This window comes from Oncorhynchus keta, chromosome 34 (assembly GCF_023373465.1).
Source record: "Oncorhynchus keta strain PuntledgeMale-10-30-2019 chromosome 34, Oket_V2, whole genome shotgun sequence".
Classification (NCBI taxonomy): Eukaryota; Metazoa; Chordata; class Actinopteri; order Salmoniformes; family Salmonidae; genus Oncorhynchus; species Oncorhynchus keta.
Window position 1 is genome coordinate 78,400,763 of NC_068454.1, and position 24,109 is coordinate 78,424,871.

The following is a 24,109-nucleotide window of genomic DNA, read 5'->3' on the forward strand; positions in this document are numbered from 1 at the left end:
GGGTTCAGCATGCCAGGCCAGAGCTGGATGTGCCACAGCACTTCCACAAGGCCATCCATCCATATTCCACAAGGTTGATGATTTTATTCCTCAGTTCATAAAACTGCTTTAACGCTGCTGCCAGCATAAGTGAACTTAGCTCAGACGTCTTCTATTTCCTAGCCCGCTGAACAACATCCAGGGATTCTGGCACTGAAACTTTGACACCAATTGAAGGCAGATTTGCTCAGGCAGGGGCCAACAGAACTAGAGAGGCCTGTCTAGGAAACACTTGTTACATGTTTACTACATGTTTATCCAACCAGCTCTCACAGTATCACGTCAGAATTAGACGTTCATCCATGTTTCTCAAATGTCAAACTTCAAAGATGTTCCAAACATCAAATTTCAAAGTGTTTAAGGGTAAATTAAGGCATTTATTTGTATATTTTTTATGTTTTGTTAACCCATCCTCCACCCTCTTAGGAAGACATATATTTTATATATATATATATATTTTACAGCTTTTCTGCTACGTATACATACTTTTGTGAAAGATCATACACATACATGGTACTTTACATACATGGTAGCTCTTTAATATAAAGCCCATCCCACCTATCAAGAATAGACCAAACAAAAGCTCTTTAATCCCACCCTCAACCACTCTCAGCCCATCCCACCTATCACCATAGACCTCAGCTCTTTAATCCCACCCCTCAGCCACTCTCAGCCCATCCCACCTATCACCATAGACCTCAGCTCTTTAATCCCACCCCTCAGCCACTCTCAGCCCATCCCATCTATCACCATAGACCTCAGCTCTTTAATCCCACCCTCAGCCACTCTCAGCCCATCCCACCTATCACCATAGACCTCAGCTCTTTAATCCCACCCCTCAGCCACTCTCAGCCCATCCCACCTATCACCATAGACCTCAGCTCTTTAATCCCACCCCTCAGCCACTCTCAGCCCATCCCACCTATCACCATAGACCTCAGCTCTTTAATTTCAGCCATCAGCCCATCCCACCTATCACCATAGACCACTTTAATCCCACCCCTCAGCCCCAGCCCATCCCACCTATCACCATAGACCTCAGCTCTTTAATTAATCAGCCCATCCCCCTCAGCCAGCTCTTTAATCCCACCCCTCAGCCCATCCCACCTATCACCATAGACCTCAGCTCTTTAATCCCGCCCCTCAGCCACTCTCAGCCCATCCCACCTATCACCATAGACCTCAGCTCTTTAATCCCACCCCTCAGCCACTCTCAGCCCATCCCACCTATCACCATAGACCTCAGCTCTTTAATCCCGCCCCTCAGCCACTCTCAGCCCATCCCACCTATCACCATAGACCTCAGCTCTTTAATCCCACCCCTCAGCCACTCTCAGCCCATTCCACCTATCACCATAGACCTCAGCTCTTTAATCCCACCCCTCAGCCACTCTCAGCCCATTCCACCTATCACCATAGACCTCAGCTCTTTAATCCCACCCCTCAGCCACTCTCAGCCCATCCCACCTATCACCATAGACCTCAGCTCTTTAATCCCACCCCTCAGCCACTCTCAGCCCATTCCACCTATCACCATAGACCTCAGCTCTTTAATCCCACCCCTCAGCCACTCTCAGCCCATCCCATCTATCACCATAGACCTCAGCTCTTTAATCCCACCCCTCAGCCACTCTCAGCCCATCCCACCTGTCACCCTCGTTTGGTTTCCATGTGCCATATATTTTTCAATTGTGCTGTGATGTTTTACATACATTTTGAATCTTTCTAATTCTATAGTATCCACAGATTGTGAGCTAAAGATGAAAGCCTTTCCTACGAGTATTATTATGTTATTTATTTATTCAAAATCGCCCAAAACTGCTATTTGTATGGTTAATTTTAAATGAATGTTGTGATTTTCTTCACCATTCCTGAATCTGTGACCAGAAACAAGCTACATAGGGGCATTACCAGAATAAATTATGTAGTGATTCTGTCTCATCGCAGCAAAATCTACAGAGCTGAAATTGTTGTATGCCCCATATACAGTGGGGCAAAAAAGTATTTAGTCAGCCACCAATTGTGCAAGTTCTCCCACTTAAAAAGATGAGAGAGGCCTGTAATTTTCATCATAGGTACACTTCAACTATGACAGACAAAATGAGAAAAAAATCCAGAAAATCACATTGTAGGATTTTTAATTAATTAATTTGCAAATTATGGTGGAAAATAAGTATTTGGTCAATAACAAAAGTTTATCTCAGTACTTTGTTATATACCTTTTGTTGGCAATGACAGAGGTCAAACGTTTTCTGTAAGTCTTCAAAAGGTTTTCACACACTGTTGCTGGTGTCAACATTTTGGGCCTCAAATGAAACAGGTATATTTTCTATTTATGCCAATTCCTTTCAGACAATTTGTATCTTTAATTTAGGGAAAGCAAACAAGTTTGTTACCTTCTCCCCTTTCCACTTGCCTCCTCCATATGTGTGGTAATGCTGCAATCAGTTGGTTGTAAGTTTGGATTGAGCAGACATTCTCATATATTTTCAATAGCAGCTATTGAAAATATATGGGAATGCCTGCTCATAACTCCACCGTTTTTATTCATAATATCATTAATAAATATAATTCCTTTTTTTATCCATAAAGAATGTGTTTTTATTAATCAGTATATTTGAGTTTAACCATAACATTTTTTGTAATATTTTTTCTACCTTTTCTGGAGGAAAAACTGAAATTGTAACCAGCTTTGTATGGCTTGTTTAACCTTTCTAACCCTCGACAACATTCCGCTGAAAAGGCAGCACGCGAAATTAAAAAATATATTGGATAAGTCCAATACAGCAAATGAGAGATAAATATCTTGCTAATCTACCCATCATGTCCGATTTCAAAAATGCTTTACAGCGAAAGCACAACATATGATTATGTTAGGTCATAGCCAAGTCAAAAAAACACACAGCCATTTTTCCTGCCAAAGATAGGAGTCACAAAAAACACAAATAGAGATAAAAATAATCACTAACCTTTGATGATCTTCACCAGATGAAACTCATAGGACATCATGTTACACAATATATGTATGTTTTGTTTGATAATGTGCATATTTATATCCAAAAATCTCAGTTTACATTGACGCGTTATGTGCAGTAATGTTTTGATTCCAAAACATCCGTTGATTTTGCAGAAATACTCATAATAAACATTGGTAAAAGATACAACTGTTATTCACAGAATTAAAGATAGACTTCTCCGTAATGCAACCGCTATGTCAAATATAAAAAAAACTTTACGGAAAAAGCATAATCTGAGAACGGCGCTCAGAACCCAAAACAGCCAGAGGAATATCCGCCATTTTGGAGTCAACAGAAGCTGGAAATAACACCATAAATATTCACTTACCTTGGATGATCTTCATCAGAAGGCACTCCCAGGAATCCCAGTTCGACAATAAATGACTGATTTGTTCCATAAAGTCCATAATTTATGTCCAAAATAGCCATTTGTTGTTAGCGTGTTGAGCCCAGTAATCCATTTTCATGAGACGCCAGCACTTCGTCAGAACTCGAAAAGTTCTGTTACGGTCCTAGTAGTAGAATCCTCATTCAAGTTTCTAAAGACGGTTGACATCTAGTGGAAACCGTAGGAAATGCAACTTTATCCATATCTCAATGTGTATTCGCTAGGCCAAGCTTTGAAAAACTACAAACCTCAGATGTCCCACTTCCTGGTTGGATTTTTCTCAGGTTTTCGCCTGCCAAATGAGTTCTGTTATACTCACAGACATCATTCAAACAGTTTTAGAAACGTCAAAGTGTTTTCTATCCAATATTAATAATAATATGCATATATTAGCATCTGGGACAGAGTAAGAGGCAGTTCACTCTGGGCATGCTATTCATCCAAAAGTGAAAATGCTGCCCCCTATCCCAAAAGAGTTAAGAAAGGGCGATACTTTAAACAAAATGTCATTTTCAATTACAGAAATTTACAACTTCTTGGAAATTAAAGTTGTAATCTGTATAAAGGCAAAAGGACCATTTTTGAATAAAGGATGAACCTTTCTTAATAATCTGCTGGATAACTATTTTAGGTTTTAACCTCTTGCTCCTACCTGACACGCAGGCGTCCCATCTAGACATCTGGGAATCCAAATGCGCTACGCTAAATGCTAATAGTACTAGTTAAAACTCAAACGTTCATTAAAATACACATGCAGGGTATTGAATTAAAGCTACACTTGTTGTGAATCCAGGCAACAAGTCAGATTTTTAAAATGCTTTTCGGCGAAAGCATGAGAAGCTATTATCTGATAGCATGTAACACCCCAAAAGACCCGCAGGGGACGTAAACAAAATAATTAGCATAGTCGTCGCTACACAAACCGCACAAATAAAATATAAAACATTCATTACCTTTGACCATCTTCTTTGTTGGCACTCCTAGATGTCCCATAATCACTATTGGGTCTTTTTTTTCGATTAAATCGGTCCATATATAGCCTAGATATCGATCTATGAAGACTGTGTGATAAACGAAAAAAAATAGCGTCTTATAACGTAACGTCATTTTTTTAAATTAAAAAAGTCGATGATAAACTTAGACAAAACACTTCGAAATACTTTTGTAATGCAACTTTAGGTATTAGTACACGTTAATAAGCGACCAAATTGATCACAAGGCGATGTATATTCTTGAGCTGTCCGTCTGGAAATAATGTCCGGGTAAATCTCAACCAAAATATCCGGTCGGAGACCGGAAGAAATGGCTTGTCTCTTCTTCGTTTGACCAAGAAACAAAGCCTAGGCAAATGACAAGACTGTTGACATCGTGTGGAAGCTGTAGGTATTGCAACCTCAGCCCCATTTATTGTGGTTCGCCTTTATCAATGGGTTGAAGTGGCGGATGGATATATATTTCCATTTTCAGTGATCAGATTTTCCTGCGCTTTTCGATGAAACACACGTTCTGTTATAGTCACAGCCGTGATTTAACCAGTTTTATAAACGTCTGAGTGTTTTCTATCCACACATACTAATCATATGCATATACTATATTCCTGGCATGAGCAGCAGGGCGCTGAAATGTTGCGCGATTTTTAACAGAATGTTCGAAAAAGTAGGGGGTAGGAGTAACATAATATAACTTATGTATGAGTAAAGCTTTCAGTAAGAGGTTTAAAGATTTTAATATTGAATAATTTTAGCCCCCCAAACTCATATTCATTATATAAATAGGCACGTTTAATTTTGTCTTGCTTAGTATTCCAAATAAAATGTTATATTTTTTTGCTCATATGATTTAAAAAACTACTCGTCTGGAGTAAGGCAGCGCCATTAGTAAGAAAGTAAACTGTGTTAGGACCAAAGAGTTAATCAATGTGATTTTTCCATAAATAGACAAGTGTTTGCCTCTCCATGGTTGCAGAATCTTATAAATTTTACTTTTTATTGAAATTGATTGTGGTAAGTTCATTTATATTTTTTGTGTTGTGAATACGAAGTATGTCTAATTCACCATCCGCCCATTTTATTGGTAAACTACAAAATAGTGTAAACACGGTGTCTTTTAACGATCCAATATGTAATATGGTACACTTGTCATAATTAAGTTTTAGTCCAGAGAGGCTAGAAAAGTGATCAAGATCTTAATTGAAACTGTGCAGGAATCCAGATTGCGGATTTGAGAAAAAACTTGCAACCTTCAACATGCAACCTTTTGCATCAGCCTACATTGACACTTGTTTTTATCCCCTGGATTTCTAACTCCTTGATGTTCTTGTTGGATCTAATTTTAATAGCTAGCATTTCAATGGACATAATAAATAGATATGGAGACAACGGACAGCCTTGTTTTACTCCTCTTTAAAGCTCAATACTTTCTGAGAAGTAACCATTATTTACTATTTTACATCTGGGGTTGCTGTTCATAACTTTAACCCATTGTATAAGAGATTAACAGAATATAAAGTAATCCAGTTATTTATATATACATTCTAATTGTTCTTTATCAAACGCCGTTTAAAAATCTGCTACGAAGACCAGGCCTGGTATCTTTGCTCTTTCATAATGTTCAATTGTTTCAAGTAATTGTCATATATTATCTCCAATATATCGTCCAAACCTGTCTGATCAGGATGAACAATATCTGGTAAAACCTTTCTATTCTGTGCTATACATTTCGCCAGGATTTTTGGTGCCTCCAGTTTTATAAATGGACTGGATCTTTATACTTACCACCAGGGTCCTGTTTTAGTAGTAATGAAATCAGACCTTCTTGTTGAGTACCTGAACGTCCACAAATTTCAAATATGCTAATAATGGAGTTAATAATGGAGTAATTAAAACATGCTAATAATGGATCTTTGAGGACATCAAAAATGGTCTGATATACCTCTACTGGTATACCATCAAGCCATGGTGTTTTTCCAGGCTTGGAAAGATTTAATTGCCTCAAAAGGTTCCTCTTAAGGAAGTTGGCCTTCACACAGGTCTTTCTGTAAATGTGTTAATTTGACATTGTTATTAATATTATTAGGAAATACATCTTTACAGTTAACATCATTCAGTGGAAATGGAGGAGACTGAAAAGAAAACATGCTTAAAATATTTTGCTTTCAAAATATCATTTGGTGAATCATGGATGACTCCATAATTTGTAACGAGTTTCTGTAAATTCTTTTTCGGAACATTTCTATGATAAAGATTCAAGAAAACACTTGTGCATTTTTCACAATTTTCCATCCAATTCGCTTTATTCTTGTAAAACATTACACTTGATCGTTCTTGAATAAGTACCTCCAATTCTTCTTGTTTTTTCTCTAACCAATTTTGTGCTACTTTAGGCATTAACTGCATTTTTAAGGTTAGGGTTAAGTTTAGGAATTAACTCAGAAATCTTAAGGTTAGGCATGAACTCTGAATGGTTAAGGTAAGGGTTAAGGTTTGGGATAGGCTTAAAACAAAAACTTCAAAAACAACTTTCTATCACTGGATTTCAACATGCAATCTTTTGCATCAGAGGCAAACGCAACACCCTAGCAACACCCTTGAAGGTAACAGCGCTCACTGTTGCCCCTAGTGGCTGGTTCCCACATCATCTCCCGACGTCCTCAGACATGGATGGACGTCTAATACTGACTTGTATCACGGGTGACCTGGCTGGTTTATCATATGTCTGATGTGTTCTTGTGTGTGTGTGTGTGTGTGTGTGTGTGTGTGTGTGTGTGTGTGTGTGTGTGTGTGTGTGTGTGTGTGTGTGTGTGTGTGTGTGTGTGTGTGTGTTCCAGGCAGCGGGCAGAAGATCTCGGCAGGTGGACAATAGTCCGGACGGGGTGTGGTCTGCCTGGGAGGAGTGGTCAGGATGTTCTCAGAGCTGTGGAGTGGGCGTGTCACAGAGAACCAGAAAGTGTGAAGCCCCTCCCCGTTCTCTAACTCCTCCCCTCTCCCACTCTCTTCCAAACTGGGGGGGTTCATCGTTCCTCCCAGGGAGGGCCGGGGGTCTCAACCATGGCTCTGTCATCTCCGCCATCCGCCCCTTCTACCCCCCTCATTACTCTAGGAACCAGCAGTCCCAGTACGGGGGAGGAGGTGGGGGAGGGACAGAGAGACAGCCAGACCCCTTCTATCCCCCCTCACTCCCATCATCCAATCAGAACCCAGGACTGTCTCTCTATCGGGACACTCCTATAGGAGGAGGGGCAGGAGCTGTGCCAGCGCAGTCCTCCAATCCCACGTCTCCCCTCTATCGCCCGGAATTCTCATCACCCAATCAGGGGCCAGGTTCTGTTTACCGTTCCCCCTCATTTCCTGCCCCCCCATCCAGCTACAGCCAACCAGCACATGCCGCCCGCCAGCCAGCCAATCCTGGAACAGGGAGGGTGGGAGGAAGTGGGAGCAGAAGGTCAGTGTTGCCCAATAGGGGGGCTCTGCCTGCTAGTAGGTGAGTATGATTGGATGATCGTGTTGGCAAGGAAACTGTTTACTGTAGATGTTGTGTAAATGTTGTTTTAGACGCCATGTAAATGTTAAGACGTTGTTTGTTAAGGCGTTAGTAGTATGAGTTGAGTCATTCGGTTGATGTGAGTCATGGGAGTGTGAGTTGCTGTGCCATTAGCCCACTAGTTCTGCTCAATATCATGACCTCCATACAGATAGACAGACTCCTTAGGGCTCTCACTCTCCTGTGCTCTGCCTCTAACTCTCACTGTAGGCTGTAAGCTGTTGGCTCTAGTTGTGGAGAATGTCAATCATTTTAAGAGCAGATAAGAGTTCTGTCATCATGTGTAATATTTCCCTGTCTAACCCCCCCCCTCTCTCTCTCTCTCAGGTCCTCTTCTATCCGTCCGGGTCAGTTTGGTTACGGCAGGGTTCCCTTCTCTCTGCCATTACACCGGCAAAACCGGCAGGCCCGCCACACTGAGCACGGCAATGCTACCATAGCAACCCTGGTACTAGAAACCGAGGAGCAGGAGGGAACTGTTGCTAACATTGACCAAATGGACAGACCCGGAGAAGGAGAAGAGAAGAGGAGGGGAGAGAAGGGGAGGGAGGGAAGCAAGAACCACAAAGGGAATAGGGGAGAGAGGGAGCATGAGAGGAGAGAGGAGGAAAGGAAGACAGAGGGGGAGAGTACGGAGTCACCTGTCGCTAAGGCATTAATAATGACAACCATAGCTAAACCAGAAAGGAATGGACAGAGGGACACGGACACTCACAGACAGACGGACAGACAGAGACAAGCTGCTGCGGAGCGAGGGAGGGAGCGAGGGAGAGAAAGAGTGAGAGTGCCCTCGACCCTCCCTCACTCACACAGGCCATCTCCCTTCCAGCCCAACCACGACAGAATCATTGATAGACGCGCCCCTCCTCCCCTCCCCCCTCTGCCTCACTCCTACCCCCCCCCTGTCTCTCACCCCTACTCACCCCCTCTCCACCGCTCCTCCCCCGAGCACAGAGAGAGAGATGGGTTCAACCCTGAGCTCCAATCCCCTCACCCTAGACCCCCCCAACCCAATATCTACCCCCTGCAACAACAGCAGCACCCCCACCCCCTGGCCGAGGGGGAGACAGGGGGACAGATATTACCCCCCCAGAAGTACAGGTGTTCGGGAGCAGAGAATGAGTATCGTCGGTGCTTTTCACAGGTAAGAGCAGATGCCTTGGGTCTTGAAATGCCTCAGTGGTTGGAGTGAAGGCTTAGTATACCAGTAGTTAACTAGGAGCTGGTTCCTGTATGAGTGTAGAGTTAGTAACACCAGTATTAACTAGGAGCTGGTTCCTGAATTAGTGTAGAGTTAGTATACCAGTGGTTAACTAGGAGCTGGTTCCTGTATGAGTGTAGAGTTAGTAACACCAGTAGTTAACTAGGAGGTGGTTCCTGTATGAGTGTAGAGTTAGTACCAGTGGTTAACTAGGAGCTGGTTCCTAGAGTTAGTGTATTAACTAGGAGCTGGTTCCTGTATAGAGTTAGTAACAGCTGGTTCCAGTATTAACACCAGGAGGTGGTTCCTGTATGAGTGTAGAGTTAGTAACACCAGTATTAACTAGGAGCTGGTTCCTGTATGAGTGTAGAGTTAGTAACACCAGTATTAACTAGGAGGTGGTTCCTGTATGAGTGTAGAGTTAGTAACACCAGTAGTTAACTAGGAGCTGGTTCCTGTATGAGTGTAGAGTTAGTAACACCAGTATTAACTAGGTGGTGGTTCCTGTATGAGTGTAGAGTTAGTAACACCAGTAGTTAACTAGGAGCTGGTTCCTGTATGAGTGTAGAGTTAGTAACACCAGTATTAACTAGGAGGTGGTTCCTGTATGAGTGTAGAGTTAGTAACACCAGTATTTAACTGTATGAGTGTAGAGTTAGTAACACCAGTATTAACAAGGAGCTGGTTCCTGTATGAGTGTAGAGTTAGTAACACCAGTATTAACTAGGAGCTGGTTCCTGTATGAGTGTAGAGTTAGTAACACCAGTATTAACAAGGAGCTGGTTCCTGTATGAGTGTAGAGTTAGTAACACCAGTATTAACTAGGAGATGGTTCCTGTATGAGTGTAGAGTTAGTAACACCAGTATTAACTAAGAGTGGTTCCTGTATGAGTGTAGAGTTAGTAACACCAGTATTAACTAGGAGGTGGTTCCTGTATGAGTGTAGAGTTAGTAACACCAGTATTAACTAGGAGCTGGTTCCTGTATGAGTGTAGAGTTAGTAACACCAGTATTAACTAGGAGTGGTTCCTGTATGAGTGTAGAGTTAGTAACACCAGTATTAACTAGGAGGTGGTTCCTGTATGAGTGTAGAGTTAGTAACACCAGTATTAACTAGGAGTGGTTCCTGTATGAGTGTAGAGTTAGTAACACCAGTATTAACTAGGAGCTGGTTCCTGTATGAGTGTAGAGTTAGTAACACCAGTATTAACTAGGAGCTGGTTCCTGTATGAGTGTAGAGTTAGTAACACCAGTATTAACTAGGAGGTGGTTCCTGTATGAGTGTAGAGTTAGTAACACCAGTATTAACTAGGAGCTGGTTCCTGTATGAGTGTAGAGTTAGTAACACCAGTAGTTAACTAGGAGCTGGTTCCTGTATGAGTGTAGAGTTAGTAACACCAGTATTAACTAGGAGCTGGTTCCTGTATGAGTGTAGAGTTAGTAACACCAGTATTAACTAGGAGTGGTTCCTGTATGAGTGTAGAGTTAGTAACACCAGTAGTTAACTAGGAGGTGGTTCCTGTATGAGTGTAGAGTTAGTAACACCAGTATTAACTAGGAGCTGGTTCCTGTATGAGTGTAGAGTTAGTAACACCAGTATTAACTAGGAGGTGGTTCCTGTATGAGTGTAGAGTTAACTAGGAGCTGGTTCCTGTATGAGTGTAGAGTTAGTAACACCAGTATTAACTAGGAGCTGGTTCCTGTATGAGTGTAGAGTTAGTAACACCAGTATTAACTAGGAGCTGGTTCCTGTATGAGTGTAGAGTTAGTAACACCAGTATTAACTAGGAGGTGGTTCCTGTATGAGTGTAGAGTTAGTAACACCAGTAGTTAACTAGGAGCTGGTTCCTGTATGAGTGTAGAGTTAGTAACACCAGTATTAACTAGGAGCTGGTTCCTGTATGAGTGTAGAGTTAGTAACACCAGTAGTTAACTAGGAGCTGGTTCCTGTATGAGTGTAGAGTTAGTAACACCAGTATTAACTAGGAGCTGGTTCCTGTATGAGTGTAGAGTTAGTAACACCAGTATTAACTAGGAGCTGGTTCCTGTATGAGTGTAGAGTTAGTAACACCAGTATTAACTAGGAGGTGGTTCCTGTATGAGTGTAGAGTTAGTAACACCAGTATTAACTAGGAGCTGGTTCCTGTATGAGTGTAGAGTTAGTAACACCAGTATTAACTAGGTGGTGGTTCCAGTGTAGTTTAAACTAGGAGCTGGTTCCTGTATGAGTGTAGAGTTAGTAACACCAGTATTAACTAGGAGCTGGTTCCTGTATGAGTGTAGTTAGTAACACCAGTATTAACTAGGAGCTGGTTCCCAGTTAGTAACACCAGTATTAACTAGGAGCTGGTTCCTGTATGAGTGTAGAGTTAGTAACACCAGTATTAACTAGGTGGTGGTTCCTGTATGGTTCAGTTACTAACTCTACATGAGTGTAGAGTTAGTAACACCAGTATTAACTAGGAGGTGGTTCCTGTATGAGTGTAGAGTTAGTAACACCAGTATTAACTAGGAGCTGGTTCCTGTATGAGTGTAGAGTTAGTAACACCAGTATTAACTAGGAGCTGGTTCCTGTATGAGTGTAGAGTTAGTAACACCAGTAGTTAACTAGGAGCTGGTTCCTGTATGAGTGTAGAGTTAGTAACACCAGTAGTTAACTAGGAGCTGGTTCCTGTATGAGTGTAGAGTTAGTAACACCAGTATTAACTAGGAGCTGGTTCCTGTATGAGTGTAGAGTTAGTAACACCAGTATTAACTAGGAGCTGGTTCCTGTATGAGTGTAGAGTTAGTAACACCAGTATTAACTAGGAGCTGGTTCCTGTATGAGTGTAGAGTTAGTAACACCAGTATTAACTTGAGTGTAGACTAACACCAGTAGTTAACTAGGAGCTGGTTCCTGTATGAGTGTAGAGTTAGTAACACCAGTATTAACTAGGAGCTGGTTCCTGTATGAGTGTAGAGTTAGTAACACCAGTATTAACTTGGAGGTGGTTCCTGTATGAGTGTAGAGTTAGTAACACCAGTATTAACTAGGAGCTGGTTCCTGTATGAGTGTAGAGTTAGTAACACCAGTATTAACTTGGAGCTGGTTCCTGTATGAGTGTAGAGTTAGTAACACCAGTATTAACTTGGAGCTGGTTCCTGTATGAGTGTAGAGTTAGTAACACCAGTATTAACTAGGAGCTGGTTCCTGTATGAGTGTAGAGTTAGTAACACCAGTATTAACTTGGAGCTGGTTCCTGTATGAGTGTAGAGTTAGTAACACCAGTATTAACTAGGAGCTGGTTCCTGTATGAGTGTAGAGTTAGTAACACCAGTATTAACTAGGAGCTGGTTCCTGTATGAGTGTAGAGTTAGTAACACCAGTATTAACTAGGAGCTGGTTCCTGTATGAGTGTAGAGTTAGTAACACCAGTATTAACTAGGAGGTGGTTCCTGTATGAGTGTAGAGTTAGTAACACCAGTATTAACTAGGAGCTGGTTCCTGTATGAGTGTCAAGTTAGTAACACCAGTATTAACTAGGTGGTGGTTCCTGTATGAGTGTAGAGTTAGTAACACCCGTATTAACTAGGAGGTGGTTCCTGTATGAGTGTAGAGTTAGTAATACCAGTATTAACTAGGAGCTGGTTCCTGTATGAGTGTAGAGTTAGTAACACCAGTATTAACTAGGAGGTGGTTCCTGTATGAGTGTAGAGTTAGTAACACCAGTATTAACTAGGAGCTGGTTCCTGTATGAGTGTCAAGTTAGTAACACCAGTATTAACTAGGTGGTGGTTCCTGTATGAGTGTAGAGTTAGTAACACCAGTATTAACTAGGTGGTGGTTCCTGTATGAGTGTAGAGTTAGTAACACCAGTATTAACTAGGAGCTGGTTCCTGTATGAGTGTAGAGTTAGTAACACCAGTATTAACTAGGAGCTGGTTCCTGTATGAGTGTAGAGTTAGTAACACCAGTATTAACTAGGAGCTGGTTCCTGTATGAGTGTAGAGTTAGTAACACCAGTATTAACTAGGAGCTGGTTCCTGTATGAGTGTAGAGTTAGTAACACCAGTATTAACTAGGAGCTGGTTCCTGTATGAGTGTAGAGTTAGTAACACCAGTATTAACTAGGAGCTGGTTCCTGTATGAGTGTAGAGTTAGTAACACCAGTATTAACAAGGAGCTGGTTCCTGTATGAGTGTAGAGTTAGTAACACCAGTATTAACTAGGAGCTGGTTCCTGTATGAGTGTAGAGTTAGTAACACCAGTATTAACTAGGAGCTGGTTCCTGTATGAGTGTAGAGTTAGTAACACCAGTATTAACTAGGAGCTGGTTCCTGTATGAGTGTAGAGTTAGTAACACCAGTATTAACTAGGAGCTGGTTCCTGTATGAGTGTAGAGTTAGTAACACCAGTATTAACTAGGAGCTGGTTCCTGTATGAGTGTAGAGTTAGTAACACCAGTATTAACTAGGAGCTGGTTCCTGTATGAGTGTAGAGTTAGTAACACCAGTATTAACTAGGAGCTGGTTCCTGTATGAGTGTAGAGTTAGTAACACCAGTATTAACTAGGAGCTGGTTCCTGTATGAGTGTAGAGTTAGTAACACCAGTATTAACTAGGAGCTGGTTCCTGTATGAGTGTAGAGTTATTAACACCAGTAGTTAACTAGGAGCTGGTTCCTGTATGAGTGTAGAGTTAGTAACACCAGTATTAACTAGGAGCTGGTTCCTGTATGAGTGTAGAGTTAGTAACACCAGTATTAACTAGGAGCTGGTTCCTGTATGAGTGTAGAGTTAGTAACACCAGTAGTTAACTAGGAGCTGGTTCCTGTATGAGTGTAGAGTTAGTAACACCAGTATTAACTAGGAGCTGGTTCCTGTATGAGTGTAGAGTTAGTAACACCAGTATTAACTAGGAGCTGGTTCCTGTATGAGTGTAGAGTTAGTAACACCAGTATTAACTAGGAGCTGGTTCCTGTATGAGTGTAGAGTTAGTAACACCAGTATTAACTAGGAGCTGGTTCCTGTATGAGTGTAGAGTTAGTAACACCAGTAGTTAACTAGGAGCTGGTTCCTGTATGAGTGTAGAGTTAGTAACACCAGTATTAACTAGGAGCTGGTTCCTGTATGAGTGTAGAGTTAGTAACACCAGTATTAACTTGGAGGTGGTTCCTGTATGAGTGTAGAGTTAGTAACACCAGTATTAACTAGGAGCTGGTTCCTGTATGAGTGTAGAGTTAGTAACACCAGTATTAACTTGGAGCTGGTTCCTGTATGAGTGTAGAGTTAGTAACACCAGTATTAACAAGGAGCTGGTTCCTGTATGAGTGTAGAGTTAGTAACACCAGTATTAATGGAGGTGGTTCCTGTATGAGTGTAGAGTTAGTAACACCAGTATTAACTAGGAGCTGGTTCCTGTATGAGTGTAGAGTTAGTAACACCAGTATTAACTAGGAGCTGGTTCCTGTATGAGTGTAGAGTTAGTAACACCAGTATTAACTAGGAGCTGGTTCCTGTATGAGTGTAGAGTTAGTAACACCAGTATTAACTAGGAGCTGGTTCCTGTATGAGTGTAGAGTTAGTAACACCAGTAGTTAACTAGGAGCTGGTTCCTGTATGAGTGTAGAGTTAGTAACACCAGTATTAACTAGGAGCTGGTTCCTGTATGAGTGTAGAGTTAGTAACACCAGTAGTTAACTAGGAGCTGGTTCCTGTATGAGTGTAGAGTTAGTAACACCAGTATTAACTAGGAGGTGGTTCCTGTATGAGTGTAGAGTTAGTAACACCAGTATTAACTAGGAGCTGGTTCCTGTATGAGTGTAGAGTTAGTAACACCAGTATTAACTAGGAGCTGGTTCCTGTATGAGTGTAGAGTTAGTAACACCAGTATTAACTAGGAGCTGGTTCCTGTATGAGTGTAGAGTTAGTAACACCAGTATTAACTAGGAGCTGGTTCCTGTATGAGTGTAGAGTTAGTAACACCAGTATTAACAAGGAGCTGGTTCCTGTATGAGTGTAGAGTTAGTAACACCAGTATTAACTAATGGTTCCTGTATGAGTGTAGAGTTAGTAACACCAGTATTAACAAGCTGGTTCCTGTATGAGTGTAGAGTTAGTAACACCAGTATTAACTAGGAGATGGTTCCTGTATGAGTGTAGAGTTAGTAACACCAGTATTAACTAGGAGCTGGTTCCTGTATGAGTGTAGAGTTAGTAACACCAGTATTAACAAGGAGCTGGTTCCTGTATGAGTGTAGAGTTAGTAACACCAGTATTAACTAGGAGCTGGTTCCTGTATGAGTGTAGAGTGAGTAACACCAGTAGTTAACTAGGAGCTGGTTCCTGTATGAGTGTAGAGTCAGTAACACCAGTATTAACTAGGTGATGGTTCCTGTATGAGTGTAGAGTTAGTAACACCAGTATTAACTAGGAGCTGGTTCCTGTATGAGTGTAGAGTTAGTAACACCAGTATTAACTAGGAGCTGGTTCCTGTATGAGTGTAGAGTTAGTAACACCAGTATTAACTAGGAGGTGGTTCCTGTATGAGTGTAGAGTTAGTAACACCAGTATTAACTAGGTGATGGTTCCTGTATGAGTGTAGAGTTAGTAACACCAGTATTAACTAGGAGCTGGTTCCTGTATGAGTGTCAAGTTAGTAACACCAGTATTAACTAGGTGGTGGTTCCTGTATGAGTGTAGAGTTAGTAACACCAGTATTAACTAGGTGGTGGTTCCTGTATGAGTGTAGAGTTAGTAACACCAGTTACTAACTCTACATGAGTGTAGAGTTAGTAACACCAGTATTAACTAGGAGGTGGTTCTTGTATGAGTGTAGAGTTAGTAACACCAGTATTAACTAGGAGCTGGTTCCTGTATGAGTGTAGAGTTAGTAACACCAGTATTAACTAGGAGCTGGTTCCTGTATGAGTGTAGAGTTCGTAACACCAGTAGTTAACTAGGAGCTGGTTCCTGTATGAGTGTAGAGTTAGTAACACCAGTAGTTAACTAGGAGCTGGTTCCTGTATGAGTGTAGAGTTAGTAACACCAGTATTAACTAGGAGCTGGTTCCTGTATGAGTGTAGAGTTAGTAACACCAGTATTAACTAGGAGCTGGTTCCTGTATGAGTGTAGAGTTAGTAACACCAGTATTAACTAGGAGCTGGTTCCTGTATGAGTGTAGAGTTAGTAACACCAGTATTAACTAGGAGCTGGTTCCTGTATGAGTGTAGAGTTAGTAACACCAGTATTAACTAGGAGCTGGTTCCTGTATGAGTGTAGAGTTAGTAACACCAGTATTAACTTGGAGGTGGTTCCTGTATGAGTGTAGAGTTAGTAACACCAGTATTAACAAGGAGCTGGTTCCTGTATGAGTGTAGAGTTAGTAACACCAGTATTAACTAGGAGCTGGTTCCTGTATGAGTGTAGAGTTAGTAACACCAGTATTAACTAGGAGCTGGTTCCTGTATGAGTGTAGAGTTAGTAACACCAGTATTAACTAGGAGGTGGTTCCTGTTTGAGTGTAGAGTTAGTAACACCAGTATTAACTAGGTGATGGTTCCTGTATGAGTGTAGAGTTAGTAACACCAGTATTAACTAGGAGCTGGTTCCTGTATGAGTGTAGAGTTAGTAACACCAGTATTAACTAGGAGCTGGTTCCTGTATGAGTGTAGAGTTAGTAACACCAGTATTAACTAGGAGCTGGTTCCTGTATGAGTGTAGAGTTATTAACACCAGTAGTTAACTAGGAGCTGGTTCCTGTATGAGTGTAGAGTTAGTAACACCAGTATTAACTAGGAGCTGGTTCCTGTATGAGTGTAGAGTTCGTAACACCAGTAGTTAACTAGGAGCTGGTTCCTGTATGAGTGTAGAGTTAGTAACACCAGTATTAACAAGGAGCTGGTTCCTGTATGAGTGTAGAGTTAGTAACACCAGTATTAACTAGGAGCTGGTTCCTGTATGAGTGTAGAGTTAGTAACACCAGTATTAACTAGGAGCTGGTTCCTGTATGAGTGTCGAGTTAGTAACACCAGTATTAACTAGGTGGTGGTTCCTGTATGAGTGTAGAGTTAGTAACACCAGTATTAACAAGGAGCTGGTTCCTGTATGAGTGTAGAGTTAGTAACACCAGTATTAACTAGGTGATGGTTCCTGTATGAGTGTAGAGTTAGTAACACCAGTATTAACAAGGAACTGGTTCCTGTATGAGTGTAGAGTTAGTAACACCAGTATTAACTAGGTGATGGTTCCTGTATGAGTGTAGAGTTAGTAACACCAGTATTAACTAGGTGGTGGTTCCTGTATGAGTGTAGAGTTAGTAACACCAGTATTAACAAGGAGCTGGTTCCTGTATGAGTGTAGAGTTAGTAACACCAGTATTAACAAGGAGCTGGTTCCTGTATGAGTGTAGAGTTCGTAACACCAGTATTAACTTGGAGGTGGTTCCTGTATGAGTGTAGAGTTAGTAACACCAGTATTAACAAGGAGCTGGTTCCTGTATGAGTGTAGAGTTAGTAACACCAGTATTAACAAGGAGCTGGTTCCTGTATGAGTGTAGAGTTAGTAACACCAGTATTAACTAGGAGCTGGTTCCTGTATGAGTGTAGAGTTAGTAACACCAGTATTAACTAGGAGCTGGTTCCTGTATGAGTGTAGAGTTAGTAACACCAGTATTAACTAGGAGCTGGTTCCTGTATGAGTGTAGAGTTAGTAACACCAGTATTAACTAGGAGCTGGTTCCTGTATGAGTGTAGAGTTAGTAACACCAGTATTAACAAGGAGCTGGTTCCTGTATGAGTGTAGAGTTAGTAACACCAGTAGTTAACTAGGAGCTGGTTCCTGTATGAGTGTAGAGTTAGTAACACCAGTATTAACTAGGAGCTGGTTCCTGTATGAGTGTCGAGTTAGTAACACCAGTATTAACTAGGTGGTGGTTCCTGTATGAGTGTAGAGTTAGTAACACCAGTATTAACAAGGAGCTGGTTCCTGTATGAGTGTAGAGTTAGTAACACCAGTATTAACTAGGAGCTGGTTCCTGTATGAGTGTAGAGTTAGTAACACCAGTATTAACTAGGAGGTGGTTCCTGTATGAGTGTAGAGTTAGTAACACCAGTATTAACTAGGAGCTGGTTCCTGTATGAGTGTCAAGTTAGTAACACCAGTATTAACTAGGTGGTGGTTCCTGTATGAGTGTAGAGTTAGTAACACCCGTATTAACTAGGAGGTGGTTCCTGTATGAGTGTAGAGTTAGTAACACCAGTATTAACTAGGAGCTGGTTCCTGTATGAGTGTAGAGTTAGTAACACCAGTATTAACTAGGAGCTGGTTCCTGTATGAGTGTAGAGTTAGTAACACCAGTATTAACAAGGAGCTGGTTCCTGTATGAGTGTAGAGTTAGTAACACCAGTATTAACAAGGAGCTGGTTCCTGTATGAGTGTAGAGTTAGTAACACCAGTATTAACTAGGAGCTGGTTCCTGTATGAGTGTAGAGTTCGTAACACCAGTAGTTAACTAGGAGCTGGTTCCTGTATGAGTGTAGAGTTAGTAACACCAGTATTAACAAGGAGCTGGTTCCTGTATGAGTGTAGAGTTAGTAACACCAGTATTAACTAGGAGCTGGTTCCTGTATGAGTGTAGAGTTAGTAACACCAGTATTAACTAGGAGCTGGTTCCTGTATGAGTGTCGAGTTAGTAACACCCGTATTAACTAGGAGGTGGTTCCTGTATGAGTGTAGAGTTAGTAACACCAGTATTAACTAGGAGCTGGTTCCTGTATGAGTGTCGAGTTAGTAACACCAGTATTAACTAGGTGGTGGTTCCTGTATGAGTGTAGAGTTAGTAACACCAGTATTAACAAGGAACTGGTTCCTGTATGAGTGTAGAGTGAGTAACACCAGTATTAACTAGGTGATGGTTCCTGTATGAGTGTAGAGTTAGTAACACCAGTATTAACTAGGTGGTGGTTCCTGTATGAGTGTAGAGTTAGTAACACCAGTTACTAACTCTACATGAGTGTAGAGTTAGTAACACCAGTATTAACTAGGAGCTGGTTCCTGTATGAGTGTAGAGTTAGTAACACCAGTAGTTAACTAGGAGCTGGTTCCTGTATGAGTGTAGAGTTAGTAACACCAGTATTAACTAGGTGGTGGTTCCTGTATGAGTGTAGAGTTAGTAACACCAGTTACTAACTCTACATGAGTGTAGAGTTAGTAACACCAGTATTAACTAGGAGGTGGTTCCTGTATGAGTGTAGAGTTAGTAACACCAGTATTAACTAGGAGCTGGTTCCTGTATGAGTGTAGAGTTAGTAACACCAGTATTAACTAGGAGCTGGTTCCTGTATGAGTGTAGAGTTCGTAACACCAGTAGTTAACTAGGAGCTGGTTCCTGTATGAGTGTAGAGTTAGTAACACCAGTAGTTAACTAGGAGCTGGTTCCTGTATGAGTGTAGAGTTAGTAACACCAGTATTAACTAGGAGCTGGTTCCTGTATGAGTGTAGAGTTAGTAACACCAGTATTAACTAGGAGCTGGTTCCTGTATGAGTGTAGAGTTAGTAACACCAGTATTAACTAGGAGCTGGTTCCTGTATGAGTGTAGAGTTAGTAACACCAGTATTAACTAGGAGCTGGTTCCTGTATGAGTGTAGAGTTAGTAACACCAGTAGTTAACTAGGAGCTGGTTCCTGTATGAGTGTAGAGTTAGTAACACCAGTATTAACTAGGAGCTGGTTCCTGTATGAGTGTAGAGTTCGTAACACCAGTATTAACTTGGAGGTGGTTCCTGTATGAGTGTAGAGTTAGTAACACCAGTATTAACAAGGAGCTGGTTCCTGTATGAGTGTAGAGTTAGTAACACCAGTATTAACTAGGAGCTGGTTCCTGTATGAGTGTAGAGTTAGTAACACCAGTATTAACAAGGAGCTGGTTCCTGTATGAGTGTAGAGTTAGTAACACCAGTATTAACTAGGAGCTGGTTCCTGTATGAGTGTAGAGTTAGTAACACCAGTATTAACTAGGAGCTGGTTCCTGTATGAGTGTAGAGTTATTAACACCAGTAGTTAACTAGGAGCTGGTTCCTGTATGAGTGTAGAGTTAGTAACACCAGTATTAACTAGGAGCTGGTTCCTGTATGAGTGTAGAGTTCGTAACACCAGTATTAACTTGGAGGTGGTTCCTGTATGAGTGTAGAGTTAGTAACACCAGTATTAACAAGGAGCTGGTTCCTGTATGAGTGTAGAGTTAGTAACACCAGTATTAACTAGGAGCTGGTTCCTGTATGAGTGTAGAGTTAGTAACACCAGTATTAACAAGGAGCTGGTTCCTGTATGAGTGTAGAGTTAGTAACACCAGTATTAACTAGGAGGTGGTTCCTGTATGAGTGTAGAGTTAGTAACACCAGTATTAACTAGGAGCTGGTTCCTGTATGAGTGTAGAGTTAGTAACACCAGTATTAACTAGGAGCTGGTTCCTGTATGAGTGTAGAGTTAGTAACACCAGTAGTTAACTAGGAGCTGGTTCCTGTATGAGTGTAGAGTTAGTAACACCAGTATTAACTAGGAGCTGGTTCCTGTATGAGTGTAGAGTTAGTAACACCAGTATTAACTAGGAGCTGGTTCCTGTATGAGTGTAGAGTTAGTAACACCAGTATTAACAAGGAGCTGGTTCCTGTATGAGTGTAGAGTTAGTAACACCAGTAGTTAACTAGGAGCTGGTTCCTGTATGAGTGTAGAGTTAGTAACACCAGTATTAACTAGGAGCTGGTTCCTGTATGAGTGTAGAGTGAGTAACACCAGTAGTTAACTAGGAGCTGGTTCCTGTATGAGTGTAGAGTTAGTAACACCAGTATTAACTAGGAGCTGGTTCCTGTATGAGTGTAGAGTCAGTAACACCAGTATTAACTAGGAGCTGGTTCCTGTATGAGTGTCGAGTTAGTATTAACTAGGAGCTGGTTCCTGTATGAGTGTAGAGTTAGTAACACCAGTAGTTAACTAGGAGCTGGTTCCTGTATGAGTGTAGAGTTAGTAACACCAGTATTAACTAGGAGGTGGTTCCTGTATGAGTGTAGAGTTAGTAACACCAGTATTAACTAGGAGGTGGTTCCTGTATGAGTGTAGAGTTAGTAACACCAGTATTAACTAGGAGCTGGTTCCTGTATGAGTGTAGAGTTAGTAACACCAGTATTAACTAGGTGGTGGTTCCTGTATGAGTGTAGAGTTAGTAACACCAGTAGTTAACTAGGAGGTGGTTCCTGTATGAGTGTAGAGTTAGTAACACCAGTAGTTAACTAGGAGCTGGTTCCTGTATGAGTGTAGAGTTAGTAACACCAGTATTAACTAGGAGCTGGTTCCTGTATGAGTGTAGAGTTAGTAACACCAGTATTAACTAGGAGCTGGTTCCTGTATGAGTGTAGAGTTAGTAACACCAGTATTAACTAGGAGCTGGTTCCTGTATGAGTGTAGAGTTAGTAACACCAGTAGTTAACTAGGAGCTGGTTCCTGTATGAGTGTAGAGTTAGTAACACCAGTATTAACTAGGAGCTGGTTCCTGTATGAGTGTAGAGTTAGTAACACCAGTATTAACTTGGAGGTGGTTCCTGTATGAGTGTAGAGTTAGTAACACCAGTATTAACAAGGAGCTGGTTCCTGTATGAGTGTAGAGTTAGTAACACCAGTATTAACTAGGAGCTGGTTCCTGTATGAGTGTAGAGTTAGTAACACCAGTATTAACAAGGAGCTGGTTCCTGTATGAGTGTAGAGTTAGTAACACCAGTATTAACTAGGAGCTGGTTCCTGTATGAGTGTAGAGTTAGTAACACCAGTATTAACTAGGAGCTGGTTCCTGTATGAGTGTAGAGTTAGTAACACCAGTAGTTAACGAGGAGGTGGTTCCTGTATGAGTGTAGAGTTAGTAACACCAGTAGTTAACTAGGAGCTGGTTCCTGTATGAGTGTAGAGTTAGTAACACCAGTATTAACTAGGAGCTGGTTCCTGTATGAGTGTAGAGTGAGTAACACCAGTAGTTAACTAGGAGCTGGTTCCTGTATGAGTGTAGAGTTAGTAACACCCGTATTAACTAGGAGGTGGTTCCTGTATGAGTGTAGAGTTAGTAACACCAGTATTAACTAGGAGCTGGTTCCTGTATGAGTGTCGAGTTAGTAACACCAGTATTAACTAGGTGGTGGTTCCTGTATGAGTGTAGAGTTAGTAACACCAGTATTAACAAGGAGCTGGTTCCTGTATGAGTGTAGAGTTAGTAACACCAGTATTAACTAGGTGATGGTTCCTGTATGAGTGTAGAGTTAGTAACACCAGTATTAACAAGGAACTGGTTCCTGTATGAGTGTAGAGTGAGTAACACCAGTATTAACTAGGTGATGGTTCCTGTATGAGTGTAGAGTTAGTAACACCAGTATTAACTAGGTGGTGGTTCCTGTATGAGTGTAGAGTTAGTAACACCAGTTACTAACTCTACATGAGTGTAGAGTTAGTAACACCAGTATTAACTAGGAGGTGGTTCCTGTATGAGTGTAGAGTTAGTAACACCAGTATTAACTAGGAGCTGGTTCCTGTATGAGTGTAGAGTTAGTAACACCAGTATTAACTAGGAGCTGGTTCCTGTATGAGTGTAGAGTTAGTAACACCAGTATTAACAAGGAGCTGGTTCCTGTATGAGTGTAGAGTTAGTAACACCAGTATTAACTTGGAGGTGGTTCCTGTATGAGTGTAGAGTTAGTAACACCAGTATTAACAAGGAGCTGGTTCCTGTATGAGTGTAGAGTTAGTAACACCAGTATTAACTAGGAGCTGGTTCCTGTATGAGTGTAGAGTTAGTAACACCAGTATTAACTAGGAGCTGGTTCCTGTATGAGTGTAGAGTTAGTAACACCAGTATTAACTAGGAGCTGGTTCCTGTATGAGTGTAGAGTTAGTAACACCAGTAGTTAACTAGGAGCTGGTTCCTGTATGAGTGTAGAGTTAGTAACACCAGTATTAACTAGGAGCTGGTTCCTGTATGAGTGTAGAGTGAGTAACACCAGTAGTTAACTAGGAGCTGGTTCCTGTATGAGTGTAGAGTTAGTAACACCCGTATTAACTAGGAGGTGGTTCCTGTATGAGTGTAGAGTTAGTAACACCAGTATTAACTAGGAGCTGGTTCCTGTATGAGTGTCGAGTTAGTAACACCCGTATTAACTAGGAGGTGGTTCCTGTATGAGTGTAGAGTTAGTAACACCAGTATTAACTAGGAGCTGGTTCCTGTATGAGTGTCGAGTTAGTAACACCAGTATTAACTAGGTGGTGGTTCCTGTATGAGTGTAGAGTTAGTAACACCAGTATTAACAAGGAGCTGGTTCCTGTATGAGTGTAGAGTTAGTAACACCAGTATTAACTAGGTGATGGTTCCTGTATGAGTGTAGAGTTAGTAACACCAGTATTAACAAGGAACTGGTTCCTGTATGAGTGTAGAGTGAGTAACACCAGTATTAACTAGGTGATGGTTCCTGTATGAGTGTAGAGTTAGTAACACCAGTATTAACTAGGAGCTGGTTCCTGTATGAGTGTAGAGTTAGTAACACCAGTATTAACTAGGAGCTGGTTCCTGTATGAGTGTAGAGTTAGTAACACCAGTATTAACTAGGAGCTGGTTCCTGTATGAGTGTAGAGTTAGTAACACCAGTAGTTAACTAGGAGCTGGTTCCTGTATGAGTGTAGAGTTAGTAACACCAGTATTAACAAGGAGCTGGTTCCTGTATGAGTGTAGAGTTAGTAACACCAGTATTAACTAGGAGCTGGTTCCTGTATGAGTGTAGAGTTAGTAACACCAGTATTAACTAGGAGCTGGTTCCTGTATGAGTGTAGAGTTAGTAACACCAGTATTAACTAGGAGCTGGTTCCTGTATGAGTGTAGAGTTAGTAACACCAGTATTAACTAGGAGCTGGTTCCTGTATG

The 24,109-nt window shown here is 41.4% G+C and overlaps 1 protein-coding gene across 2 annotated transcripts in view; it reads left to right on the forward strand.

The window, feature by feature from the left end:
* The window catches only part of LOC127915293 (ADAMTS-like protein 4), a 131,850-nt gene that overhangs the window by 2,195 nt on the left and 105,546 nt on the right, over positions 1 to 24,109 (forward strand). The window contains exons 3-4 of one of the 2 annotated variants that reach the window (XM_052495132.1): positions 7,271 to 7,923; positions 8,311 to 9,127. In XM_052495132.1, coding sequence (XP_052351092.1) covers positions 7,271 to 7,923; positions 8,311 to 9,127 — 1,470 coding nt within the window. The remainder of the gene's footprint in view (positions 1 to 7,270; positions 7,924 to 8,310; positions 9,128 to 24,109) is intronic. The other variant, XM_052495133.1, reaches the window with a different exon arrangement.